At 47.4% G+C, this 26,447-nt stretch overlaps 2 protein-coding genes across 4 annotated transcripts in view; one reads left to right on the top strand and one right to left on the bottom strand.

The window, feature by feature from the left end:
* SART3 (spliceosome associated factor 3, U4/U6 recycling protein) overlaps nt 1-8,826 on the bottom strand; it is a 38,334-nt gene extending 29,508 nt beyond the window's left edge. For 2 of the 3 annotated variants that reach the window (XR_006383947.1, XM_044244107.1), the window contains exon 1: nt 8,292-8,826. Coding sequence is in view for 2 of the 3 variants with exons in the window: in XM_044244107.1 (XP_044100042.1) it covers nt 8,292-8,606 (315 nt within the window). In the remaining variant the exon portion in view is untranslated. The remainder of the gene's footprint in view (nt 1-8,291) is intronic. The other variant, XM_044244108.1, reaches the window with a different exon arrangement.
* A 1,154-nt stretch (nt 8,827-9,980) lies between these two features.
* ISCU (iron-sulfur cluster assembly enzyme) lies at nt 9,981-17,123 on the top strand. Its single transcript, XM_044244106.1, has 5 exons — nt 9,981-10,154; nt 11,953-12,066; nt 12,950-13,060; nt 15,042-15,120; nt 16,600-17,123. The coding sequence occupies exons 1-5, from the start codon at nt 10,041-10,043 to the stop codon at nt 16,689-16,691; spliced, it is 510 nt and encodes a 169-aa protein (XP_044100041.1). The 5' UTR covers nt 9,981-10,040; the 3' UTR covers nt 16,692-17,123.
* The last annotated feature ends 9,324 nt before the right edge of the window (nt 17,124-26,447 follow it).

Below are 26,447 nucleotides of genomic sequence, written 5' to 3'. Positions count from 1 at the left end.
TCAGGAAGGAAGAAGAGCTCAAAGAGCATGAAATACAGATAAGTATCCTGGATCCTTCTCATGAGTTTTCTAAGCTGTATGTGATAACTGACACAAAAATTTTAAAACCACCTGATACTCAAAACAGTGATACTTAAAAGTGGGGATGCTAAATGCAAGGATGTCCTCAATGGAAGGATCATTTCCACACTTCACTCGGTGGTAGAACACAACTACCGTGTAAGTCAAATCAACTATCCCTAAGGCAACCACCAAGAAACTATACAAAGCAATACACTAAAAATCACTATAAATAAATCAAGACAGAATCCTAAAAAATGTCCTTCCCAGGAAGGCAAGAAAAGAAAAACAGAAGAATAAGAAACACAGGAAACAAATAGAAAATAATAAAATCTCAGGCTTTAGATCGAACATAGCAATAATTATCTTAAACGTTTATGCTCTTGGGACACCTGGGTGACTCAGTCGGTTAACCATCTGCCCTCAGCTCAGGTCTTGATCCCAGGGTCCCACATTGGGCTCCTTCTCTCTGCTTCTCTCTCTGCCACTCCGCCTGCTTGTGCAAGCGTACTCGCCCCCTCTTTCTTTCTGACAAATAAATAAAATATATATTTTAAATATTTATGGTCTCAATATACTAATTAAGGGGCACCTGGGTGGTTCAGTTGGTTAGGCATGTGACTCTTAATTTCAGCTCAGGTCATGATCTCAGCAGGGTCATGGGACTGAGCCCCACATGGGGCTCTATGCTCAGGGGGGAGTCTGCTTCTCTCCCTCTCCCTTTGCTCCTCCACTCATTCACTCTTTCTATAAAATAAACAAATACAGGCTACCTGGGTGGCTCAGTCAGTTCAGCGGCTGCCTTCAGCTCAGATCATGATCCCAGGGTCCTGGGATTGAGCCTCGCATTGGGCTCCCTGCACAGTGGACAGCCCGTTTCTCCCTCTCCCTCTGCCTGCTGCTCTGCCTACTTGTGCTCTCTAGCTCTCTGTCAAATAAATAAAATCTTTAAAATAAATAAAAATAAATAAATCTTTTAAAATATGTATATACTTGTTAAAAGGCACAGAATGGGAGAGTAGATAAAAACACAACCTAACTATATGCTGATTACAAGAAACTCACTTCAAATTCAAGGACATAGGAAGGCTGAAAGTAAAAAGATAAAAAAACAGATAGCATATAAACATTAGTCCAAAAAAAGAAATGGCTGTATTAATATCACATAAAGCAGACTTCAGAGAAAATATAACTACCAAGGATAAAACGGGGCATCACAAAATGATGAAAGGCTCAACCCACCAGCAAGACAAAGAAATCCTAAATGTGTATGAAACAAACAACAGACCCTCAAAATAGATTAAGCAAGACTGTTCAAGCTAAAAGAAGAGACACACTTACAATGGGGACTTCAAAACCCTCCACTTCAGCAACTAGAACTAGTAGACGAAAAATCAGCAAGCAGACAGAAGAGCCTCAGCATCAACCAACAGGACCTAATTAACATATACAGAACATTCCATCTGATAGTAACAGAACAGTTTTTTCTTCCTTGAGAGCCCATGGAAGGTTTAGTGAGACCAAACCATGGGCTGTAAGACAAACTCTGACAAATTTTTAAAAATGAAATCATATAGAAGATGTTTTCTGATCATAACACAATTAAATTAGAAATCTGTAATGGCAAATAAAAAAAAAGGAGGAGTGCCTGGGTTGCTCAGTGGGTTAAGCCTCTGCCTTTGGCTCAGGTCATGATCTCAGGGTCCTGGGATCCAGCCCCGCATTAGGCTCTCTGCTCAGCGGGTAGCCTGCTTCCTCCTCTCTCTCTCTCTCTCTCTGCCTACCTCTCTGCCTACCTGTGATCTCTGTTTAAAAAACAAACAAAAAAAACTGTAATGGTAGGGAAATCCTTAAACATTTGGAAATTAAGCTATATACTTGTAAATAACCCATGGGTCAAAGAGGAAGTCCTGAGGAAAACTTAAAAATATGTAGAACTGAATGAAAATGAGGATAGAGGGGCGCCTGGGTGGCTCAGTGGGTAGAAGCCTCTGCCTTCAGCTCAGGTCATGATTCCAGGGTCCTGGGATGAGCCCCGCATCAGGCTGTCTACTCAGCAGGGAGCCTGCTTCCCTTCCTCTCTTTCTGCCTGCCTCTCTGCCTACTTGTGAATTCTATCTGTCAAATAAATAAAATCTTTAAAAAAAGAAAAGAAAATGAAGACACAGCAAGTCAAAATAAGGATACAGCTACCGCAGTATGGAGAGGAAAACTTACAGAACTAAATTCAATGTATTAAAAGAATCATACACCATGACTAAGTGGAATCTGTTCCAGGTACATAAGGCGAGCTCATACTGCAGTCTGTGAAAATCAATCACTATAACCCACTAGCTCAACAGGCTAAACCAAAATCACAGTATCACTGATATAGAAAATGCATCTGACAAAATCTAACAACAATTTGTGATAAAAATTCTATACCAGTTAGGCCCTTATTAAAATTTAAACTTTTTGTTCTATGAAAGATTCTACCGAGGATGCAAAAACAAGCTACAGAATTCAAAAAATATATGTACAAACCACATACCCAGCAAAGGATAAGTATCTAAAAGATACAACTCCAAACTCAGCACTAAAAAACCAAGAATCCAATTAGAAAATGGGTAAAAGACATGAACCAACAGGTACATAGAGGACACAAGACAGCAAGTTAAGTGCACACAATAGTCAACATCATGAACTATCAGAGAAATGCACATTAAAACCACAATGAGAAATCATTACACATCTAGAATGACTAAAATAAAAAATAGTGACAATACCAAATGCTGGAGAAGATGAGAAAAAAAAATGAACTGGCTCACTCATACATTGCTGATACTGCTGATAGGAATATAAAATGTGGATGGCAACTCTGGAAAACAGCTGGGCCATTTCTTATAAATTCCACACACAATTACCACATCACCCAGCAAGTGCACCCCTGGGTACTTTTCCAGAGAAATAAAACCTATGTAACCCACAAAACCTGTATGTGAATGTTCCTAACAGCTTTATTCCTAGTAGCCAAACCTGGAAATCCAGATGACCTTCAATGATGAATGGTTCCAGTAACCGTGGGGCACCCATACTGTGGACTACTACTTAGCCAGAATGAGGAAAGAACAACATGTACCCAACTTAGATGAATCTTTTTTTTTTTTAAAGATTTTATTTATTTATTTGACCGAGTTGGGGGGAGGGCAACAAGCAGGGGTAGAGGGAGAAGAAGCAGGCTCCCCCCTGAGCAGAGAGCCCGACATGGGGCTGGATCCCAGGACCCTGGCATCTTGACCTGAGCCAAAGGCAGATGCTTAACTGACTGAGCCCCCAGAGGCCCCACAAGTCAGATGAATCTTAAGGGAATTATGCTGAATAAGAAAAGCTAATCCAAAAAGATTACATACTATATGATTCCATTTACATAACATCCTTCAAACGACAAAATTATAGAAATAGAGAACAGATTAGTGGTTCCCAGAGGTCAGGAACTGTAACTATAAAAGGACAACAGGAAGGACCCTTGTGGTGACAGACTGATCTGTGCTGACTGTATCAACGTCAACATCTGGGTGATGGTGTTACACTGTAGTTTTACAAAAGCTTACCATTGGGAGAAACCAGTAAAGGGTACACAGGATTCCTGTAGAATTTCTTAAAACTGCAGGGAATCTACAACTATCTCAAAATGAAAAGATTAGTTTTTTCAAAAAGCTTTTGTATGAGTTGGGGTATGGGGTTCCCTTAAGTCTACATATGAACACCAGGGTCTACTCTTCCAACATCTGCCCCATTTCAGCACTAAGTTATTTCCCTCTCCTTCATTCAACTAACACTCTGACAATGTACTCAACAATCTAGACATGAGGTACTGTATTAAAATACAGAGGAGAATCTGTCTCACCAGGTAGCAAGACTCAGTAACAATGATTCAGAGCGTGGAAATGACACAGGACTGACAAACTGACCAACAGAACAAAGTGGCTCAGTGGGTTAAGCCGCTGCCTTCAGCTCAGGTCATGATCTCAGGGTCCTGGGATCGAGTCCCGCATCGGGCTCTCTGCTCAGCAGGGAGCCTGCTTCCTCCTCTCTCTCTCTGCCTGCCTGTAATTTCTCTCTGTCAAATAAATAAATAAATAAATCTTTAAAAAAAAAAAAAAAAAGAGAACGCTGAGAAACAGACCCATGCAGACAGAAAACATATGACAGAACAACACTGGTTCTATCAAAATGAATTCACGACTCACGACTATGACCCCAGTTTGAAAAACACTCAGAGAAATCCTTATACATGTTGAATAATAGCACATTTCAACAGTAACAATGTTCCTTGTAGCTCGTTGGTAACAGGACCAAAATAAAAGAAAATAAAACAAAAATAAACTGTAAGCAATCCTAACGCCAGAAGAATTGGTAACACCCCTCCAATGGCGTACTAAATATACAGCAGGCAAAATGAACGAACTGTAGCTACAAGCAACACGGAGGAATCCCAAAACACACCGCTGTGTGGAAAGCAGTCCCAAAAGATTAAATGCCACATGATACACTTTCCAAACACTCAGAAATTAGCAAAAGTGGGCAATATATTACCTAGGGACACATATATAGCTGAAAAAAATATACACTTTTTAAAAGAGAAGGAAGCACACCAATTCAAAAAAGTAGTTACTTGGGCTTTAGGAGGGGAGGCAGGGCCACGGAATAGGGGAAAAGCCAATTAGGTACGTACAACTGTACTGATCAGGTTCTAGCTCTTAGACCAAGTGGTGGAGTAAGTAGTGTTCACTTGACCACCACACTTCACAATTTACAGACCTGAACTGCTTTGTATGTATCAAATTACATGCAAAAAAACAATACTCAATAATTGGCAAGAGTCTGACCTAAAATTTTTATCTTTAGACTTTTTAGCAATGTTCTCCTGCTCATGAGATATAAATTTTAACAAGCTAAGCCCATCCCATGATTAATGATGAGTTTAAAAAGGACTGGACTAGGTCAGGACACAAGCATTCTAATCTACCCTGGTTCTTGGCTTCTTCATTTGTACAAGGAAGGAGGCGGAGTAAACCCCTGCTTCTCAAGTGGTTTGTCCTGACACACTCATGTTTCACAACTGATTGTCAAGTGTGTAGCCAAGTCACACTAACTGAAGAAGTGAGGTTTGCCCAAAATGTACTTTTCTTGCTAAACAAGAGGCAGAGGCTCTCCCTGTCACCCAATGCTCTCAAGTCACCTGGGTCTGAAGGTAGTTTTAGAACAGGAAGGGGGGTGAGACAGTCCTGTTAGAGTGACTAACGTCTATACAGCTCCCCTTACACGAATACCATTTGTAGGTCAGGAAAAAAAGGTATAAAAGTCAACGAAGTAGAGAAACTGTTTCCCAGGATGGCTTTTGGTCTAAATTTCTGATTTCTAGGCCCAAATAATACAGATACTGAGTAAGAGGTGCTCCGAAAGTATTTAAATGCATACTGAGATGCATTTATGAGACTTTCCACAGAGTTCACTCAGCACCGACAAGTAAGAACATATACTGGTCTATTCTGGTCTCAGAACATCATTAACAACAAAGGATGACTTAAAGAAAGAGGCGGCTTAGCCAGTGCACACAACGATGTGCTGTTTTCCAGATCCCCTAACAACCTGGACCCCAAGCGGTGGTAGAGAAATAACGAGGCCTGGTCCTAGAAGACACAACCACCACAATTCCAGGCAGAGTGGGGAAAGCACACAGCAGGCCGCGGCACCACACCTACTGTGTGTCAAATTTGCCGGGAGCTTTATAAGCGTGGGTCACTTAAGCTCCACTACAGCCCTACGACCCTTGTTTCGACCACCGAGGACACCACAGGCTCAGGGAGCTGGAATAACTTATAAGGCACCAGGAGGTGCCACTTTTAGTTTCAGGACACAAACACAGATAAAGGGAAATCTTTGCTTTTGTTACATGGATGGCTACCACAACTAACGTTGAGCTCCCATACAATACAATCAGAGAACTGGAATTTGCAGAGATGACACGGGTGAGGTTTTCACAGGCCTGTCTCAATGTTATCCATCGTCACACTCCACCGTAAGAGCTCTTACAGCAGGAACTAGAGGCGATGGGATCGGGATGAGGTGGGAGGGAGGTTTGCAAAAATTGGAAAAATCAATCTCCAGACCCCATGACAAACAGGTCAGTAAGAGCCAGGGGCTCTTCAATTCATATCACAGTGTGGTCACCGTGTGAGCTCCAAACCACCTTCTGTGACCTGACATAGGGCAGGGAACTAGAGGACACCAGTAGCCAGGAGACCTCTGCTCTGACCCATCCTGCTCTCTTGCTAACTAATTACTCTCAGCAAGGACTTACTCTGCTTCCAAGCTTCCCCTTCCGCTCAAACAGCTAATCCTTATTTCCCCTGACTCACAGAAGAGTAAGCTAATGGCTTGTGGAAAAAGCATAGATTTCCATCAGGACAGGGACAGAGTCAGCCTGGCACCCTATGGTACACCTTTGTGTAGTGAATGAATAGAAGACTGTGAATGAATAAAAGACCAAGTAAACACTGGAGTACTAATTTCTAAAAAGCAGAAAAGATAACTACTTGCCTATCCTTACTGAGCTCCTTTGACATTCAAATGCGATGATGAATGAAACAAGTGATACACTGTCACTATTTCACAACAAAACTATGACTGCCAAAGGGGACATTATAAGGAATCTCACACCCAGCAAGGTTAAGTGAGTAAGGCAGGTTAACAACTTCACATAGCTAAGTGATTTCTTATCAGTGTGGCTTTTGGCCCATGGACAACCCTGATAAATTCAATTCCCCTTGTGAATGACTCTAGGCAAATCATTTCATCATCTGCTCCAAGCCCGTTTCCTAATTGCTGAAACAAAAATGTTCTCGATTTGTTTGCCCTTCCAATTCCTTTTTCAAAGATTTTATCTATTTTTGCAAGAGAAAGAGCGCACGTGTGCAGGGAGGAGGGTCAGAGGGAATGGCAGGCTCCCAGGGAGCCCAATGCAGGACTTGACCCCATAACCCTGGGATCATGACCTGAGCCAAAGATAGATGCTTTACCCACTGAGTCACCCAGGTGCCCTGCCCTCCCAATGCTACTTCCCCCTCTCATCTCTGTCCTGTGCCCTCCTGTGTGGACCACATCCAGGGAGTCTCTGGCTCTCTCGCTTCCAGCAGGGTTTGCCCAGCAGAAGGCACCAGCAAATGTTTGGAGAGAGAGAGAGGTCAGGGTATTCCTTCCCTTACCCCAATCCCTGATGGGAAGCTGGGGTTATACCCCTGCCTAAAGGTCTCCCCTGCTCTCAGGTGCCCTCTCAACACAACTATTCAGAAAACTGGTCTGTCTTCTCCCCTCATCTCTTCAGGCCTAGAAGCACACACAAGGTCCCGCAGTCACTAGCCCTGAGGTACTGCACATTCACTCCTGATCTCTCTGACCACACTTTAATAAACACAGCAGTCCCTTTACTAACCTTCTCTCAAATTATCCTAATCTGAGCGGACCACCTTTCTCCTGCTGAGATCCTGGATTACACAGGAGTTACAAATTATAGATCATGGTACCATCAGGTGCCAGGAACTGGGCTCTTAATTACGGTTACAACAACTACATGATGCAGAACTTGTTGCTCCCAATTTACAGGTGAGAAGGCCGAGGCTCAGAGAAGTTAAGAAACGTGCCTAAGCTCACACAAACATGGACTAGCTACAACTGGGGTCTCAGCCTCCAGACGCTGAGATTTCTACCATCCCATTTCTATCATCACAGTCACGGTCACTGCTTTGTCTATCATACCGTAGTTCACCTTTGTGGGCATTGCTACTTAAAAGGAAAAAAAAATCTCTTTTAAGTACAATTTCATTGCGACTGCTGACCACAATTTAACGGTGTGGTTAAAAGCGGGAGCTCTGTAGTCGTTCCAAAGTTCGAGACCTGGCTCGCCACTTGCAGAAGCGTAATCGTCAGCAAGAGAATTCCCTTCGCGCGGAGCCTCAATCTCCTCCCCTAAAAAGGGGAATACACTACTTTCTTCCTTGGGTCGCTGTTAGCATTCAATGGTATAGCGCATGCAAAACACCCGGCAAGCAATAAACGCTCAAATGACGGGACCTGTGATGATTAATAGCGGTTTTGCGGCCCTGGAGGCTTTACTACCGCCGGAGACCTGGGAGAAGAGCCACGACCGGGGAACCTGAGGGAAGGAGCCCGCCGCCCAGACCCAGACCCACCTGCTCCTCCAGCCGCTCGATTTCCAGCTGGTTCTTCTCCTCCTCTTCATCATACTCCCATTCGTACTCCCCAGGGGAGCTCTCGGCAGAGGAAGCCATGGCGTACTCCTCGTCCCCATCGCTCTCACTCACGCCTTCCTCCGGCTGGTCCCACCCTGGCCCCACGGCCTTGTACGTCGCAGTGGCCACAGCCCGCGACAACACCTTCCTCCTCATCCTAGCCGTCTTAACGTCATCCTCCTCGCCCTCCGCTGTGGGCCCGGCCTTGGGCTCAGCCTCCGCTTCTGAAGCCGATGTTGCGGCCGCCGTCGCCATCTTGCGTTTCCAGTGACTCCCGGGTCTTCTCGTGGCCGCCGAAGACCCGCTGAAGGAGGAGTTGCCCGCGGCGTGCGCCTGACCTAAACCCCGCTCTCCTCGCGACGGAAAGAGAAACTGTGAGCCTCGAACGACGGGAAAATCTCGGAACCCGTGAAATTTCGTATTGCTTTTACATAGGTATAGAAGTTCTCTCAGAATAAGAAGTCCCCAATACGGCATGTGTTCCGTCGCAACTTCGGACAGAGGTTGGGTCTTTGAACAGGAAGTGGAGGCCGTAGAGGAAGTCATGGAGTGATGACTGAAGGGAAGGGTTTGGCGCCATCTTGAGAAGGTCAAAAGGAATCTGGGAATGAAAGCCTTCCTTACTGCCTAGCCCGATCCGGCGCGTGGTTCAGTCTCCCCAGCAACTGAACCGAAAACGCAGAGGAAACTCCAAGTACCCGGGGAAGGATCGACTGCACCGTTCACGAAAAAAACATATCTCACAGAGCTTCCTCCTCTTTATGTAATACCTGGTGCCTAAGTAAGCGTTAAATACACGTGTGGGTTTTCTTGTATGAAATCATGTTCTGCAAGCCAGTATTAATAAATTTCACTACTAAGCGTTTATTAGAAACTTTTCATTTCCAGGCATTGGTCATATAAATATGTCAGCATGCTGATGAAGAGAAATAGATGTAGACATATACGTACGTACTTTAAAAAAAAATCAGGGTATGGCGTGTTCGTTTTCCGCAATTAAGCTCCCATTTTTGAGGTAGGAAAATATTGTTTATTTGCTGCCTTTCTCCCTCATTAGCGAGGTTAATTGTGTAAGGAATTAATGTGTTTTTCTATGTTGGATCCCCAAAGCCTAGTATAACGCCTTGACATATGACACTTGCTCAATGAATTGCTCTTGAATTAGTATAAAAGCGAGGATCAAGGCTTAAAGAGATTATGTCATTCGCCTAGGGCCACACAGCCGGGAAGGAGCAGACTCCGGATTCTAACCCAGAATTGTCCTTGCTTGAATCTCAAATGAGACTGGGCAATCTTGGAGAAGTTACTAAACCTCTCTGACCCTCAACTTCCTAAGCTGCAAAATCGAGCTGTGAACAGTAGTGGTTGATCCACTAAGCCGCATTCCGGCGATGGGTAGGCTTGGTGAAAGCGAACTTGGGCTCCCACTCCTGCCTGAGACCCCTCAGATTCAAAACCCCGCGCTCGAAACAAACCCTCCAACTTCAGTCTTTCAGTTCGGCTTCCCGCCCACCCCCGGAGGGGCGTGGTCAAGACGGGACCAAAGGCAGACACGTGCATGGAGGGGGAGGGCGCAGGCGCGAAGTCGCGGTGACGTAAAAGGGTGCGCGCTCCAAGCCAGGAACCGACGCGCGGGCGCGTCCCTCCCCTCCGTCTGGCGCTCGGCCTAAGCTGGCGCAAGCCGGGAAGATGGCGGCGGCTGGAGCGGGCCGTCTGAGACGGGCGGCGTCGGCCCTGCTGCTGCGGAGTCCGCGCCTGCCTACCCGGGAACTGTCGGCTCCGGCCCGGCTCTATCACAAGAAGGTAGGGGCAGATGAGGGAATGCGCGGGACCCGCACTGGTAAGGCGGCGGGATGGCGAGGACCGGCGAGAGGACCCAGGTATGCCGGCGCTCGACGGAGGCCGGACCTGGGGAGCAGTGGCTGCGGGGTTGTGCGCGGCCTTGGGAACCCCCACTGCGGCGGGGATAGGGGCCACCCCTTCGCGCGACTCTGACTGACTGGACTACGTTTCCTTTGCTGCGCGGGTAAAACTAACCGCTGCCGGGGGACCCCACCGCTGGCTGCGATTTTGTGCCTCAAAACCCAGCAGCCCAGGAAGGAGGGCCCGTTATGACCTGCCAGCCTCACTCCAGGGACAGACACACTGGCGCGGGCTCCGGCTTCAGGGAGGCCGTTGCCCTAGCCAGATGACCTTGGGCAAGTCCCTGCGCTGCGATGAACCTGTTTTCCCCATTGTAAAGTGAGTTCTTAGCTTTCCCCTACACGAGGTAGATGTGCTTGTGCAGTCCTCGGCATGGTACCCAGCACATGGAGATCATTTACGGTGCAGTTACTGTTGTAGGAAGTCAGTCTCCGCGTGGAGTCAGACACGTAATCAACAGTGTTTTAATTTTGTCGTTTTTTGTTGTTGTTTTTTGGTGGGGAATAGGGGAGACAGCGTCGGGGAATAGGAATAGGTGCATAGTTTGCAACCCTTGCTTTCCGAAGGCGTAAAGTCCCCTAGACCAGAAACTTTCCCACTCTGGAAACGACTAAGAACGCGGTGAATCAACATGGGGCAAAAAGTCCAGATGAGGTATTATCTTGTAAGTCCTTGGGCTTGGAATCAAAATCCGCCGTTGGGAAGAGACACTGTAAGATCGGGAGACTTAAGGCCAGACTTAAGGCTAACTGGTAGACACGCCTCAAGGTTACATTAAAGTCTTCTGTGTGCCAGTTTGAATAGATACTGTTCTGTCCTGGCTTCAGCTCGTCTGCCAGGGACTTCGCTCCTCCCCTACCTAGGGGTGTGTTTTGTTGACAAAACACCCTCAACGAACGTGGGCTAGCAGCCTTTCAGCCACCAGGGTGCGCTACTCCACCAGAGTGATTTCCGGGCTTGAAATACAGTAATGGGACGGTTACTGTTTCATCATACGCAAATGGACACATTCCATAGCATTGTTCCTCGTATAACATTCTCCTTGAGACTTCTGGGAGATCCTTCGATTGCCGGGCCATACTTGTTTTTTGAAAAATTTTTAATAGTAATCATCCTTTGAGGATGGATTTATTTGGAAATACCAGAAATGCTGTTTGAGCCCAAATCTGGTGACTTAGATGGTAAAGATCAGCTAATTATTTGTGATTTTAAAACCCTATGGAGGGATGCCTGGGTGGCTCAGTCAGTTAAGCGTCTGCCTTCAGCTCAGGTCATGAGCCCAGGGTCCTAGTATAGAGCCCCAGGTTGGGCTCTCAGCTCAGCAGGGAGTTTGCTTCTCCCTTTCTGCCCCTTCCCCCGTTTGTCCTTTGTCTCTTGCTCTCAAATAAAGTCTTTAAAAAAAAAAAAAAAACCCTATGGATTTAAGACATGATTTTGCTGATTTTTCTCCAGTAACTCAAATTTCTGAGGGTTGTTGGAAAAGAGGTCCAAACGGTTGGGTCATAAAATCTCACTGACGTAAGTGTAAGCCTTCCTCCCCAGGTGATGTCTGATGCTTAGCGACTGACTGCCTGCCAGGTTCAGCTTGCTGACTTCAAGAAACTTGAAGGAGCTTACCATCAAGTTGGGGAGACAAAAAAGAGTAATCATTGGATTTCTCTTAACCTTCTAATTTCAGGTTGTTGATCATTATGAAAATCCTAGAAACGTGGGGTCCCTTGACAAGACTTCAAAAAATGTCGGAACTGGATTGGTGGGGGCGCCAGCATGTGGTGATGTAATGAAACTGCAGGTACCGCTGGTTTTCATCTTTAATGGTCATGACAGTAATCCCTTTGCTCATACAGTGCTTCTTTGTTTACAAAGCATTTGCATGCACAGCTTTCCCCTTGGTCTCTACCTGGATTCCTGTGAGATGATGGGATGGTTCAAAGTTATCAATTATTAGGTAGGGACTGAATCTTAGTTGTCTCATATACTGCTGACCCTTTCTGGTGTCAGTTTTCTACTCAGTCTATCAGCTTAAATTCCAACTTCAGCCAAGTAGAAAGTTTTGTGAATTTTACTGAGCAAAGGAAAACCACAAACCATTCGGTTAGCAATCCCCAGTGAGACAGGAAATGCCACATATCAAGCCTCCGCCTGATTGGAAACAACACAAAGGTAGTGACTGGCACTTTGAGTAAACGGTAGCTTTGTCCACATCTGCTTCATCCTGGTGAAGGGGCAGCTTGCCAGAGGTCTCCATGCCTACCTTGGAAAACAGAAACAAGACAGGAGGAAACCACTAGATGTCATTTCATACCAAACTAAATAGCACTAACCAGGGAACTTATTACAGACTCTCCCAGTGTTTAAAAATGCAGATTGAGCAGCCAAGAGAACTTCATAGCCAAAGAGCAGACTTGGGTTACAAAACCAAAAATTGGGGGTGGGAGGTATATTTTTCAGCTTATCTTTAACCAGTAGGCCTGTTTCGTTCTGATGATCATTCCTACATTTTACTCTTCATCACCAAGCCCTTTGTGACAAAGCAAATTCAGCAATTAATGTTAAAACTTAGGGTATGGAAAGCAAGACCAAAGCCCTTGGGGTGAGCTTCAGTGAACCCCCTATAAAGCAGGTTCTACGGGGCGGCACCAGGAACCACTGCTTAACTCCTGTCTCTTTTCTAGATTCAAGTGGATGAAAAGGGGAAGATTGTGGATGCCAGGTTTAAAACATTTGGCTGTGGGTCTGCTATTGCCTCTAGCTCATTAGCCACTGAATGGGTAAAAGGGAAGACGGTAAGTTTGCTTGCAGATTGACAGAATTAAATCACATTTTTGACAAACCTGCCTCTGAGTTAAGGGAAGGGTCTAAATATTGGGGGGAAAGGAGGGAGGGCTGATTTTTTTTTTTTTTTTTAATAGTCTAAGAATTTCTTTAATTTCTCCTCAGGTTTTGATTAAATTCTTCACATTGGGAATTATGGATAATTTTGTTAAGCTTTTTGTTTTGGGGTTTTTTTTTTGTCTATCATTTTTATTTGTTTGGAGGTTTGGGTGGTGTTTTGTTTAAGGCTTTTTTTGTTTTCTGTGTTGGGTGGCGGGGCAGAGGGAGAGAGTCATAAGTAGGCCCATGCCCAGCACAGTGCCCAAGGTAGGACTCAATCTCATAATCAGGTCATGACTGAGCCAAAATCAAGAATTGGATGCTTAACCAACAGAACCACCCAGGCATCCGTTCAGTTTTGTTTTTAATTAAATGGGAAAAATATCCTCACCTCCCCAACTAACAGAAAAGAACAGCAAAGAACTCCATGGCTTTCTGCAGGATTGCTGATTAAAATTTCTTTTAATTAAAATTAAATAAAAAATAAAAATATAAAATATAAATAATAAAATTAAAATTTTTTTTAGTCTAAGGGTGGGAGAGGCTATATTGTGGTTTGTGTTCTTGTTTCTTTGTATCATGTTTCAAGAAGGATTGCAGGTGGTTTATAAGGTGGTTTATAAACTAGCTGGTGGGAAAAGGGATTAAAGGATCAGAAACACCAAAGATGGAGGCAAGGGAACAAATAAATCAGAGCAGTGATCCCGGTGGCTGGTCAGCAGGCCCTCTGAGGGTGGAAATGAGAAAGCTGGAACACCGTTTCTGTTCTTCTGACCAAGTCTCTTTCCCAGAAGCTGCAGAGGTAGAAGGTCCCAAACCCCGTGAAGGACTGGAGTTTCTAAAATCCAGTCATAAAACTGCTCAGAAAAGCCAAAATATAGGGCTGCTTATCTTTGTAGCCCCAAGGGACCAGGTTCAGGGGCTGAGTCACAGAGTGTGCATGGGGAGCTGGGCAGCTCTACAGCAATGATGGGAGCAGGGCCACGTGCCCCAGGCTTCCTGTGGCTCCGGGCCTTCTGGCTAGCTCCCTGGGCGAGCACAGACCTAACCTGATCTGGAGGAAATGCCTCTGAAGCGATTTGTTAAGACCTGTGCTCTGGGAAAGGGGAAGCAAGACAAGGCACCTGTACTCCCAGGATCTGGCCTTTGAGCTGTGATCAGAAAGAGGAGGAAGAGGGCCTTTCTTTGACCTTGTGGTCCTCTCTGAGTTTCTAAGAACAGAACGTGAAGCATTATCCTTGAAGTCAGCAGAATTGGGAAATTGGGGGACAGATGGGGAACTCTGGGTCTTCTTAAGGCAGCAGGGCTCCTTCTACGTGGGCCTCCCTCACGTGTCCTCGGACACTCGAGCAAACTCAGGGCATCCTTTCCCGTCGTTTGGCCAAGATAGATTCTTTTCCAGCAGAGGATGATCCCAAGACCAGTCTGTGCCACTGCCAAATGCTAGAGTGCCACTGGCCTATTTGCCACCTCTCTGACCGCCCTGACACCATTCAGCACTTCTGGTTGAAGGGATTTATTCTAGACATTTGGTATAAAGACATCACTGAAGCTGATCCTCACAAAACCAGAATAGGAGAAATCACTGCCTTTAAATAAAAAAATTAAAAAAAAAAAAAGCAAGATTCCTGTTGCTGGCCTGAAGCAGACCCCTAAGAGAGGTCTCACAGGCTGGCTTGTCGAAGTGTCTTTGCCACGCCGCACGACAGAGTGTGTACTCCATACCACAGAGCCCCAGCTGCAGCCTTGACACACAAGTGTGCATCCTCTGGGGTTCTTAATGGCAGTCATCCCCACCACCCCATTCTGGGGCCCTCTTTGACCTCCCTTTTGGATTGCCTGTTCCTTGAGTTAGAGCTTCACTGAGACTGTCCCGCTCTCCATGCCTCTCAGGTGGAAGAAGCCTTGACAATTAAGAACACGGACATCGCCAAGGAGCTCTGTCTGCCCCCTGTGAAGCTGCACTGCTCCAGTGAGTTTCCGCTCCGTAATGCACACGAGCTTGCACAGCTGGGAGCACTTCTGTAATGGCATCAACTGGCATTTGTGCAGAGTAATGGCGAAGCCGTTTTGGTTGTGGCATCCATAACCTTCAGATGGCAAAAGCCTCCAGGCCTCACTGCCCATCTCCGGGAGGGTCTTAACAGGAGGTGGGGTGTGCTGGGCGTCATGCGAGCACGTCATGGCATCATTTCTAAGCTTCAGAAATGTCCTCTAGTCCACAGATAGCATCATTATCTCTCCCTCTTACAGACCAGGAAAGCGGGGCTCAGCTTAAAGCACCCCAGTCACATGGCTTCTAAGTGGGAAAGCCAGGCCCTAAGCCCCAATCTTTGATTCTAGAATCTGTGCTGGTCCCACCCATTGGAGTCAAGTTTGGACAGTAAAGGAGATAATTCTGCTTCTGCCATAATTCTGTCGCAGGTGTTACCACTTCCTTCCCAGGTGCTGTTAACTGTGTATATAGTCTGCGTCTGTGTATACAGATTGACTAAGTCCAGTTGTGTAACAGTCCCCTGTACACTGTCCTAGGAGAAAGCCCAGATGCCTTAAGACTTATACTTGGCTTTCCATTTTGGCCTCTGTCTTAAATCTAAAGTGTTTTCCATCTTCTCTCAACCTTCTAGGCGAAGGAGGGAATGAGAAATAGTAGCCTTAACTTACTGACCAAATTAGTTTAAAATCAGCAGAGAGCCAGGCCTCTTGCCAGAGTAAGACTCACAGGGAAAATCAGGGGCAGGGATGTGCTAACAGTCGTCAAGAATCTGCTATGACCCGAGTTCTTTCCACCTGAGCTGGGATTCCCAGTATGCAGGAATAAAGGGCATAGCTTGTCGACGTTTTCAGAAAACCCCCAGCCTCTTCATTTGGCCTTCTTGGGCACCGCCACCTTGAACTGTTCCTCTCTGCCTGTTGCTTACTATTTCCCCCCATAGTCATTATAATTCTGACTCCAAAGTAAAAAGTTTTCAAAGTTGGGATCCCTCCAGACGATGTGGCAGTTGACACCTGTCAACATGGCCAACCATGTTCCGCAGCTTGCTCAGCCAGCATCACTACATTTACTCCGGACTTCTCTGGGGGCTGATGAGAACTGACATCTCTTGTGGCCCTCTGACATGTCAATTTACTAAGCCCTCACCCTATCCCAGCAAAGGAGAATGTCCCAGTATTATAGAACAGAAAGGGGATTGCAGGAGGCTGAGGAACTAGCCTAGAATCCCAGGTATTTAAACCCTAGTCTGCCTCCAAAGCCATGGGCAGGCATATTCAGGCTCTGGAAATGGCTGGCTGGCTTTCCAGGCTTGCTCCTGACTCCACACTCCCCCAGCCCGGGGGACTGTGATAAGCCCTTCCCAGCACTGCTGCCCTCTAGCTCTTAAAGGTGTGATTCCCAAGACCCTCTCTGTACTGTGTACAGACTGAGGCTCTTTCCTTGTGCTCCTTACAGTGCTGGCCGAAGATGCAATCAAGGCTGCCCTAGCAGATTACAAACTGAAACAAGAATCCACAAAAGGAGAGGCAGAGAAGGAGAAGAAATGAGCCCTCGGCGAAGCATCTAGCGGTCAGACCTGCTGTCACTACAGATGTTCAGAAGCCACCACCCCCACTACAGTAAAAGAGCTCGGAGTCAAGCGCAGCACTTGCCGGTCACGTGGTGGCTCCCATGCCAGCAAAATACACCGTTTACTTGTTCTAAGTCCTGTGCTTTCTTTCGGCCCACTCTTAGCACCTCAACCCCATTTGTATATATTTTGAATTGTGCGCATGGCCTCTAACTGAAATCAGTCACAAATTCTCAAGTGTGGTAGTCAAAGTGCGCAAATACCTAATTTCACCTGAAACTGTCTTGGGGAAGATTACCAATAGAAGGCCGTGATATGATTATTTGATAGAACCAATTATTGTAAATAAAACAGATGTGCATATATATATATATACACATATATATAAAATAAAGGATATAAGACCATGTTTTTCTCTGAAAAGCCTTGTCTGTTGGGTCCCTCACTCACTCCGGGGTCCTGCCTGGAGCCCCCTTGGGGCTCCCAGATGCTGGGCTGTGATGACATGTGCATCTTTCTGAGAAAACCAGACAGTAAGGCCCATGGGCAGAGCCGGCCAGACGTGTGTCACGTTTTACAGAATGGGGGCAAAGGTGAAAGGAGAGAGCCATCTCTTTTTGTTCTTTGCAAAATAGTAGATTGACAAATCAGCATGAGTCCAGAATACTCTATAATTTCACTGGTTTGTGAAACATCAAAACCTGAGAAACCCTGGCCCTGACAATTCCGTAAAGTCAGGAAGCAGCTGGGGGGGAGGGGGTGGAGCCTGTGTCTGGGAGGCACAAACCTGCCTGCTGCTGGTGGCCTTGTCACCTTCGGTAGAGGTGTGGAGTTGGTGGCCGCCAGGCTAGGATGAACTATGCACTCAAGTGGAAGCAGCGATGCCAAACCAAGCCGCCTTCTGGCGCTGTAAAATTGGCAGGCCCTTAGGTCTTGCAAACCACGAAGCACGTGGAACCTCAGGCAAAACAAACTGTTCAAAGTCTACCAAAATCTGTTTTCAGGGTACCACCACCGCAGGGAGGGTCAACCCGGATGGCAAAACAGGAAGCAGCGCGAACGCAGGCATAAGGCCTACTGCCACTGAAGGACAAAGGAGCTGCTCACCTACAAATGACGCTTTTAAAATCACTCCCACAGGGGGATCTCTGCACACAGCAGCCAGAAGGGACAGAACTAACGATTTTCTAGAAGGCAAAGCTAAAAACATGAATAGATAATGAATTTAAAATTTTTACTAGTTTATGTATAGAGGTACCAGCTCTTACACTAAAATGCCTCAGCTACAAATGTTAAAAATGATGTAGCACAGGCTGCATCAAAAGCCGTGGTGTCCCTTTCTTTGTACGTGAGGATCTTCAATCAGATTATAGAATATTTGGAGATTCATACTCAATAATTGTGGGTAAATGTATGCAATTTGAGTAGAAACGTGGATATTACTCGTGTAGCAAGTAATTTGGTACCTGCTTCACAACAAAGTGAATGTGCCTGTCTGCCTTCTCAAGGGGCCCCCAATCTAGTGGGAGAGTGATAAGCTGGTGATTAAAATCCAGTGTGATTAATACTGTGATGGAATTAGCACAGGCCGTTGCTCCTCTCATTGGGAGGAAAGGCTGCTGAGCTTTCAGAGAACTGGCCCAGCCACTTGGAACCTTGAAATTAAAAATGAATTTAGCCACAACATTGACCCAAGAAGTTGATCTAGGTATGTATACATCCCTGATGGAATTCAGATTTTGTACATTAAAGGCTGTAACAGTAGGAGTCCTAAAAAAAAAACAAAAAACAACAACAACAAAAAAAAACCCACCTGGGGGTCATTTGAAAATGGAGATTTCGGGCACCTGGGTGGCTCAGTGTGTTAAGCCGCTGCCTTCGGCTCAGGTCATGATCTCAGGGTCCTGGGATCGAGTCCCGCATCGGGCTCTCTGCTCGGCAGGGAGCCTGCTTCCTCCTCTCTCTCTCTCTCTCTCTCTGCCTGCCTCTATGCCTACTTGTGATCTCTGTCTGTCAAATAAATAAATAAAATCTTAAAAAAAAAAAAATGGAGATTTCTAGGCCCAGCATTTGGCTTTAGGCCTATGCAGGTGATTCTAATGCCTGTGACTTCGGGTGGCTGCCGGCAGCTCTGGGGGGCAGGGGAGCCAAGCCACAGGGGAGCAGTTGGTTTTGTCCAGGCTCCGTCCTCCCCCACACAGGTGTGCTGTTTGAGTAATTCATTCCAAATGGTCTGTCCGTGTACAGTGGCCTGAGCTTTAAAGCCATCCCTGGCCCAGCATGCCTAACATTCTACCCACTGTCCCTCCTGAACCCTGTCTGCGCCCCAGGGTTGTGGATATTATTCCAAGGTACCCACAGTCCTGCATCAGCCAAAATCCCACTAAAGGAGGCCCTGGGATCTAAAGTACCAGCTAACCATCTCAGATCTCCTTCAACTCTTCAAAAATGAGATGTGCTTTTTTCTGATGGTGGGGTTTTTTTGTCCAGGCATGGGCTGGCTTTCTCTTCTCTTAAATATACCTCCTTTGTTTAAAAACAAAACAAAACGTCCTCTGAGTCCTGGAGAAGTGCACAGAACTTCAAAGGCCATTCCCTCCATGGCCTGTGGAGAGGGCCAGGGCCTTCCTAAGACTCTCCAGTTAGGGCCGCCGGGTGGGGACATGTCAGGAGACATGTCAGATGGTCTGCGTGGCACATGCTGCCATTTCAGCCCCTCTAGGCTAAGCTGGTCTCCTTCCCTGCTTCTTCATATGTGGCAACACTGCAATTCCCCTACCGCTTCTCTTTGTAATTTAAAAAAACAAGATCTCTCTGCCAGGGTGAGTATCCTCTGAGAGCTGAACCAGAATTCTGCACGTCACAGGCCACTCCCGAACAGCTCGGGCAGTATTGCCAGAACAACCCAAACCTCAAAATACGCGGTTGTGCAGCTAAAAGAATTTCTGTGACTTACATTCCAGACTAACCCCCACGCCCCCGACCCCGCTTTGCCCAAACAAATCTAGTTTTAACCACAGGAGGGCGTCGCATACCCTTGAATGAGCTTGAAGCTAGATCTGAGTGTGTCAGAGTCAAACTTCCTCCGGGAGATGTGTGTATCCCGCGCACACGCCCCGGGCCAGGCCCTCACACTGGTATTGTGTTCCCTCTCGAGACAGCCCTCCAAGGTGGACGTTATGTAAACCAACTCAAGCCAAAGCCCAGGCTTCGCCTTCCTGGTTTCCTTCTGGCAGAAACACCAAAGATTCCGACCGACCATACATCAGACGTTCACCTGGGCCCCGAGCCTTCACAGGAAGAAGATGCACCAACACAGGATGAGCGCCAGTCCATTCATTCGGCCATCTCGGCCCCAAGCACCAGGGCCCTTACCTGGCTGTGCATCAGAACTGCCAGGGAGCCCAGTTTAACCCCGACACCCCGTTAAATCTCACGGCCTGGCGGTAGGGTCTGGGCGCTGGTGTTTCTGCAAAAAAGCTCCTGAGTCCCTTCCTCTCTCGCCCCTACACCCCCACCGCCCTAGCATCTGCCTCAGTCTAGACCTTCCTCCTCTCTCCTGGCCTCCCCACTGGTCTCCCTGCCTCCAGGCTCACTGCTGGGATCCACATTGCACGTGACTGCGGCGGGGTCTTCCTAAACAAAAGTGACCCTGTCCCTGGCTCCCCAATTGTCCATAGTTTTCCTACCACATCGATGGATTTGCTCCAGGATGCTGAACCTTCCCCTTAGGACTTCCCCTTGTTATTCCTTCTGTCAGGAATTCCCTCGTCAGGGGTCTTCCCTTAACCTCCGCTCAGGCTGGGAGCCTCATCTCAGGCATCACCTCCTCTGGGAAGCCTCCTAGATTGTGCCAGGCTGAGCTAGGTGTCACTCTCTGCTCCCACAATCCCCTATACTTCTTAATCACATATGTGTCAAGGACAACATCGTAATTTGCTATTCTCTTATCTTTCCATATTATGCAAACACTGAGTCTGTCTTTTTTTTTTTTTTAAATAGGTAACATGCTCCAAGAAAAAAAAATCCAAACAACACGAAATGGAAGAGAGCTGATGTCCTTGCCATCATCCCTAATCCCCTGCCTCCTTCCTCAGAGGCAGTCTCTGATACTCGTTTCTCAGGTGTGCTTCCAGAAATTCTCTGGGCAAATCCAGATACACATGTGTTCAAATAGACCGTTTTCTTCTTTTTTACACATGTGGTGACATACCATATACTTCTGCCATGTTTATTTTCCTCTTGACTGTACTTCTGAAGGCCATTCCCTATCCATTCCTATTGACCTGCCAGATTCCTAATGGCTGCACAGCATCATGAAGGTCCATAATTTAGTTTTCTGTTGATGTTTGTGTAGATTACCCTCATGGCAATGTCTTAATTAGGGGACCCAGCATCTGGGGAGTGAGTTCTTAACTCACTGGGGAGCTCCCTAAATGCCTACTGAGTGGATGGATGGGTGGTTCATGGGTAAGTGGATAGAGAGGTGGACGGGTGGGTCAGTGGCCGGGCGGATGGATGGAGGCTGTGGGAGTGAGTAGGTGGGTAGATGGATGGATGGGTGGGTGGGTTAGTGGGTGGATATGTGGTGGATGGGTGGGTTAGTGGGTGGATATGTGGTGGATGGGTGGGTTAGTGGGTGAACAGACACAGAGGTGGATGGTGGGTGGGTAGGCGGGTGGGTGGAGAAACAGGACTAGAATGAAATGACTTGCCCCAGATGACACAGCTTGGAAGCAGTAGGTTAGCTGAGGTCCTCTGCTGAGGTCCTCTAACCCCCTCTCACCCCTTTCAAAGGACCACACCACAACTATGACCATGTCTCTAATTTAACCTCTCCTAGATGTTATTCCTGGATTTTCGCCACTTAGAACCACATCAGAATGTACAGTTTTAGAACCTCACATTAAGCATGTCCTGTTAAAACTAGCTGTCCCTATCCTGGAGTCTTCTTTAAAAGCCAAACAAGGGGCACCTGGGTGGCTCAGTGGATTAAGCCGCTGCCTTCGGCTCAGGTCATGATCTCAGTGTCCTGGGATCGAGCCCCGCATCGGGCCCTCTGCTCAGCAGGGAGCCTGCTTCCCCCTCTGTCTCTGCCTGCCTCTCTGCCTACTTGTGATCTCTCTCTCTGTCAAATAAAATAAATAAAATTAAAAAAAATAAAAGCCAAACAAATGAGGGGTGCCTGGGTGGCTCAGTCGGTTAAGTGTCTGCCTTCGGCTCAGATCATGATCTTAGGTTCCTGGAATCGAGCCCCGCATAGGGCTCCCTGCTCAGTGGGGAGTCTGCTCCCTCTCCTCCTTCCCCTTGCTTGGTGCTCTTTCTCTCTCTCTCTCTCTTATGAATGAATGCCAAACAAATGAGAGGAAACTGCCATGAACTTGAGGCAGGAGTGCAGGCTCTGTGTCCATCATCACGGGTAGGACAGAATACTTTTGGACCCACTGAGTCTTGACAGAGTGACGGGGTCCCTGCAGACAAGCTCCAGCCCCAACCAGAAGATGGACTGGAGTACATTCTTTATCAGTGGCTCTTTCTGGCCTATCTGCTGGCTTTCTCCCCCCATCCAAGGTGACATCAGCCAACCCTCAAAAAGCCACCTCCCCCAAGAAGGCTGTCGCCACACAGGGAGACACCAGCAGAGCAAAGCAGACTGAGCTGGGAGCAACTGGAGTCCGACAAGAGTGGGTTCAAATGCCGGCTGCCCCTGTGTGACCCTGAACAAGAAACTTAGAGCAGTCCGAGCTGCTCAAGCCTCAGCTTTTCCATCTGCAAAATGGGAATGAAAACAGCACCTACACAGTCAGGTTGACATGACAATTAAAAGAGACAATGCAAGAAAGCACGTGGTCCATAGAGTTTGTTGTCACAGTGTTGGTTATGATCACGCACAATGGCTAAGCCCTGACGCTATGCCCCTTTCTCGGTGTTGATACAGAGGAGCTCATGGACTCCTCCCAGGAAGCCTCAAATGCTATTATTATTCCATTTGGCAGATGAAGAAACTAAAGGGTAAAGTGATGTGTCCAAGACTAGGAAGTTAGGAAGTGAAAGAGACAGGATCCGAACCCAAGGCCATAAGATCCAGACTGCCAGGGCTCCACTCACTGCTTCTCTACTCCGTTCCCTCCCCTGCCCTGAGTACTGCTGGCACAGGTATCGTGACCATTCTAAATGGTAACTGCTGTTACTCTTACTTCTGTTGCTGCTACTTCTACTGCTACTCTTTTTAAGATACCAGAACCTCAAAAAAAAAAAAAAAAAGATACCGGAACCTCCAAGCTTCTACCCTATGGTGTCTTCGTCACCAGACCTGCCCTCAGAGTATGACCTTCCAAATACCGCAGAGCCCTCATTGGACTGCCCTGGTGCAGGACACACACAGAGAGGACTTCTGTCCCACACAGCTTGTTGGGCAAGCTCCCTCCACTGTGCTTGGACGACCACAGGGCATGGCTCTCCCCCGGGCCCAGCCTCAGATACCACCACCACCCTCCCCACCCAGCTATCTTTGGAAAACTCTAGCTCCCGGCCTTACCCCAGAGAAACCCAGCTCCCAGAATAACTCCAAGAGGCCCCGAGGGTGAGGACAACCATTACTGTCCTAGAGCTTCTGGTGCCAGAGAAGTGGTAGGAGCCTCCTGCCCTGCTCCCAGTGCCTTGGGCCAATGCATCGCAGGAAGCCCCAGTGGGGAAACTGGGCCGGATCCCCCCTCTGCCCAAATGCTTCCACACCATACGCAACCCTGTGTCGCTGGCTCCTTTGAGCAGGACCACAAGGCCTTAGGGAGCAGCCCTGGATCCAAGCCCTGGGGACTTGGATTCTGATCCCAGATCTGCCATGATCACTGCATGTGACTGTAAGCAAGTACTGAACCTCTCTGAGCCTTGATTTCCCTTCCTGAAAAATCAGCAGAAAACTAGCTCCTAAGTCATAGAATTGTTGAGAGGATTGAATGGATTGTCACAGGTCAAGTTAAAAAAAACACAGAGCTGAGCATGTAGTAAGCACTCAGTAAATGTTAACTGCCATCCCCTTTACCATCAACCCCACAACCACCGTCGACATCATCAGCATCACCATCATCCCCTTCATCATCACCACCATCCCCCTCATTATCGCCATGATCTCCATCATCATTGTCATCTCTATGATCACCACCATTATCACCATTACCATCATCCCTATCATCAGCAGCATCATCACCACCACCATCCCCATCCCCACCATCACCACCAACCCCAGCATCATCACCACCATCATTATCATCCCCACGATCAGCACTACCACCTACCCCATTATCATCACCACAAGCATCATCACTACCACCATCACCACCAACCCCATCATGACCACTATCATCATCATCACCACCATCATGACCACCATTATCATCATCACCACCACCATCCCCATCCTCATCTCCACCATCACCATCACCATCACCACCATCCCTTCCATCACCACCATCATCATCACCACCAACCCATCCTCATCTCCACCATCACCATCACCACCACCATCATCATCACCACCGTCATCATCACCATTATCATTGTCATCCCCGTCATCCTCATCACCAATTACAGCAGCAGCAACAGTGCCATCACCATCCTGGTCATCACCATCATCACTGTTCCCATCATCACTGCTATGAACTAGATTGTGTTCCCCCAAAATTCAGACATTGAAACCCTAACCTGCAATATGGCTATCTGAAAATAGGGTCTTTAGGGGGTAATCAGAGTTAGATGAGGTCATAAGCATGGGTGGGGCCTTACAAGAAAGGTCCCTTTGCATGCTTTCGGAGGAAAGACCATGTGAGGACGACATGGCCATTGACAGGCCAAGAAAAAAGCTCTCACCAGAACCTGAGCCCTGTCCAAACCTTGATCTTGGGCCTTCCGGCCTCCAGAACTATGAGAAAATAAATTTGTATTGCTTAAGCCCTGTGGTCTGGGGTATTTTGTTATGGCACTGCAGGCCGACTGATACAGCCGCCATCATCATCACCATCATCACCACCATCATCATCATCACTGTCATTGTTACAGGTCAGATTCCCCAGGAAGCTGACTCTGAGATGGAATTTAGCATGAAAAGTATTTTTTCAGGAGTGTTCCTGGTATCAATACCTGTGGAAGGGTGGTAAAAAAGCAGGATTGGGCAGAGGGAGGAGATGGGTAGTCACGTACCCCCAACAAAAGTGCCTGCCGATCCTATGGATCCTATCCCCTCAGAGTTGGCCTGCGTCTGAGCCCCTGTCACTTACAATCTCTAGAATTTATCACCATATTGGGCTCAAGTCTTCATCTTCCCATTGGTCTTCCAAAGGAGATGTGCATGTTACAAGAAGAGGAGCCAAGTGCTTACCACCAACGAGTAACTCATTAATGGTGGAATTCCAAGCATCTGTTGGGTTTACTATCTGGGGGCAAAGGAGCTTTGTGGGAGCTTCTCACACTGTCCCACTTGCCCTGAAGCCTCAGAACCCTGCTCACTTTCCCACAACAGCGGGGCCCCTGGGACCATCTCCCTTCGAGTGGGTACTCGTCTATTCTAACCCCAAATGCTGGGGACAGCACAGCCCCGCTTCCTGGCAAGACTTCTTGGGCGGCCGTCGCAATCCTTCTCCTCTTGACCTTTCCCACTCTTTTTTCTATGGAGCTGAACCAAAGGATGATCTGCTTGTGCAGGCAAGTCCCTTTCTGGCCACGCTGATGGAGCTGAGGGCCTCAGGGAGAGGGCCTGGGTCAGGGCCGCCTACACTGCATGGCCACGGGCAAGTGTGGGCCCCTCTCATTTAGAAACCCATCGAGGGCCTGTCACAAGGCAAAATGAGGTCACATGATTAAAGTGCTCAGGAGAACCAGGCACACAGTAAGTGCTTACTAAATGCTCCTTCATCCACAGGACAGGCCCTTAGCAGGCACCACAGAGCAAGGAGAAGCCAGGATTCATACCAAGCAACAACTTCCCACTGAACCTCTCTCTCTGGCCCCTGAGACCCCACCTGTCTACATTTTGCCCCACTCACCCCATTCCAGCCCCAGTGGCCTCCCTGCCATCCCTCAGACCCGCCAAGATCATTCCTATCTCGGGAACTTTGCACTTGCTGGCCCCTCTGCCCAGGTTCCCCTTCCCCAGAGCTTCCCAAGGCTGAGTCCTCCATTCGGGTCCTACCTCCTCCCATCCACTCTGGCTCAGGTAGAAACCCTCCCATGCTTACTCACTAGCTCATCACCCTGTTCGCTTTCTCCACCATGCATGGCACTCTGGATTCACCTTGCTCAGGGAGGGTGTATCTCAGGATTCACCATTCAAGCTCCAAAGCTTAGAACACTAAATGTGCACAATACAGGAGGTGCGCCCCTAGGCCAGTTCTGGCCACAAGTCCTGAGAAACATAGGAGGGAAAAGAGATCCATTCTCATTCCCTGGGCAAATCTTTCTCCTGCTCTGTATTTGCAGGGTTTTTTGTTTTTTGTTTTTTTTTTTTTGCAAAAGGAAGAGATTGGACCCAATGACTCCCTATTCCCTTCCAGCTCAAACAAAAAGATTCCACAAACTTGGACAACTTCTCATTTTAGCCAATAACCAACTCAGGCCAGAACATGATTCATCTCTGCCGATTTCGCCTAGCAACCGGCCCTTCTCCCCACACCCCGAATTAACCCCCCCAAGAAAAATTCCTCCCCCACCACATACTCGCCCCGCCTCCCCCCACCCCTCT

This window comes from Neovison vison, chromosome 3 (assembly GCF_020171115.1).
Source record: "Neovison vison isolate M4711 chromosome 3, ASM_NN_V1, whole genome shotgun sequence".
Classification (NCBI taxonomy): Eukaryota; Metazoa; Chordata; class Mammalia; order Carnivora; family Mustelidae; genus Neogale; species Neogale vison.
This window is presented reverse-complemented; position numbering and strand designations above follow the sequence as displayed.